Below are 1,755 nucleotides of genomic sequence, written 5' to 3'. Positions count from 1 at the left end.
TGATGTCATAAGATTCACACTATTTGATAAACCTAACCTATAAATGGTTTTTGCATTAAAAGCTTTCAGGTGAATAACATAAATAATCTTTACTATACCTGTCAGCAAGATCCTTTACACTGAATTCTTTGTTTTCCAGAAAAGACTGCACCATTGATCTGGTCCTCGCTGTGTCATCTGTGTATGTCAGAGCTTCCATTGATGGATAGTACGCAGCAGATAAATACTTGGCAAAAAGTTATGACATTTTTTTGTTTACATATTCTAATAAAAGTGACAACCTCTATAATGTCAGCAACATTGGGAAATGCCAGTGGTATGGCCACGGCTCTCATTGCTGCTCCATTTCCAAAGGAACCCTTCCCATTAAACTGCTCCTTGGCTGGAGTCAAGACATTGTTGTATTCTCCACTGCGAAGCTTCTCAAACACGTGAATGACCCCTGCACCATATCCACGGTCTGGATCATTGAAGTACTCCTTGGTAAACCTGTACATTAAAGAAAAAAAAAAGTGCGGTCAATCGTTATAAAACAGATGGTAGAAATCTTACGGACTTTCCAGCCACACTGTCATTTAATGTGTGTCTTAGTAGAGAGAAAAAACTCTATAAACATGTAGAAGGGGTGTCCAATTCCTTTTAAACTTCCCCTTAACATGATTGGATGCAAACAAATTGTTAAAGTGACATTAAACCCTCAGATTTTTTAACATAAACCAATACTGTAATGTGTGCATTACTGTAATCCATGGTTGTTTCCCTTCTCTTTGCTGCTCTTCCTTTTAAATCCTCATGTATTCTCATGCTGGGCAGAACTTCTGTTTTGCAGCAGACTGCCTTGTCTCTGAAATGGATACATGGTGTCTGTGTTCAGGTTCACAACCTGAGCCAGCACTACAGGAAGAGGCACTCAGCTGCAAAGGGAAGTTCCCTTTAAGCATGAGAAGACATGAGGATTTAAAAAGGAAGAGCAGCAAAGAGAAGGGAAACTACCATGGATTACAGTAAGGCGCACATTACAGTATTGGTTTATGTTAAAAAATCTGAGGGTTTAATGTCACTTTAAAGATTACAAATGGAATGGGTGGGTTTTTTTTATGCCAATATCAATTTAGAGCCAAGTGTTTAGGGCAACCTCACCATACTCTATGGAAATTGCAAGGCATATGTCCAGGCCCTTGGTATTCCCTGGTGCTCTCCCATCCACTTACTAAAACAGGCCCAACTCTACTTTGCTTCCAAGATGAAACGAGATGAGGCTTTCAGAGTAATGTGGCCTTGGCCAAAGCCTACAGCACCTGGTATTTTGCACAGATTACATACTAGTAAGGGATACACTGGGCATTGTGGAAGGTGCAGGGAGGAAGAGGACATCTGGTCATATTTTGCATAGTGACAGGTTCACTTTTATGAGTTACAACCAAATAAAATTGATTACTACATTTCTGTGGAACAAAGTAAGGTTCAATACCGCTCTATGATTTCTCATCTGTTCAGCATTTTTTCCTTAACGAACCGCCCCCCCCCCCCTCTGTTTAGAAAGTGATGTCATAAGATTCACACTATTTGATAAACCTAACCTATAAATGGTTTTTGCATTAAAAGCTTTCAGGTGAATAACATAAATAATCTTTACTATACCTGTCAGCAAGATCCTTTACACTGAATTCTTTGTTTTCCAGAAAAGACTGCACCATTGATCTGGTCATCGCTGTGTCATCTGTGTATGTCAGAGCTTCCAATATGAACACAAAA

The 1,755-nt window shown here is 39.4% G+C and overlaps 1 protein-coding gene across 2 annotated transcripts in view; it reads right to left on the bottom strand.

Annotated features, from left to right (window-relative positions):
• The window catches only part of ADPRHL2 (ADP-ribosylhydrolase like 2), a 21,316-nt gene that overhangs the window by 7,964 nt on the left and 11,597 nt on the right, over positions 1-1,755 (bottom strand). For both annotated transcript variants that reach the window (XM_018576561.1, XM_018576562.1), the window contains 2 exons: positions 1,642-1,735; positions 282-489 (listed from right to left, as the gene is read on the bottom strand). In XM_018576561.1, the coding sequence (XP_018432063.1) occupies positions 282-489; positions 1,642-1,735 (302 nt within the window). The remainder of the gene's footprint in view (positions 1-281; positions 490-1,641; positions 1,736-1,755) is intronic.

The sequence above is a fragment of the Nanorana parkeri genome, unplaced genomic scaffold (genome assembly GCF_000935625.1).
Source record: "Nanorana parkeri isolate BGI_ZX_2015 unplaced genomic scaffold, ASM93562v1 scaffold70, whole genome shotgun sequence".
Classification (NCBI taxonomy): domain Eukaryota; kingdom Metazoa; phylum Chordata; class Amphibia; order Anura; family Dicroglossidae; genus Nanorana; species Nanorana parkeri.
Note: the sequence above shows the minus strand (reverse complement) of the source record. Positions and strands in the feature narration are given on the sequence as shown.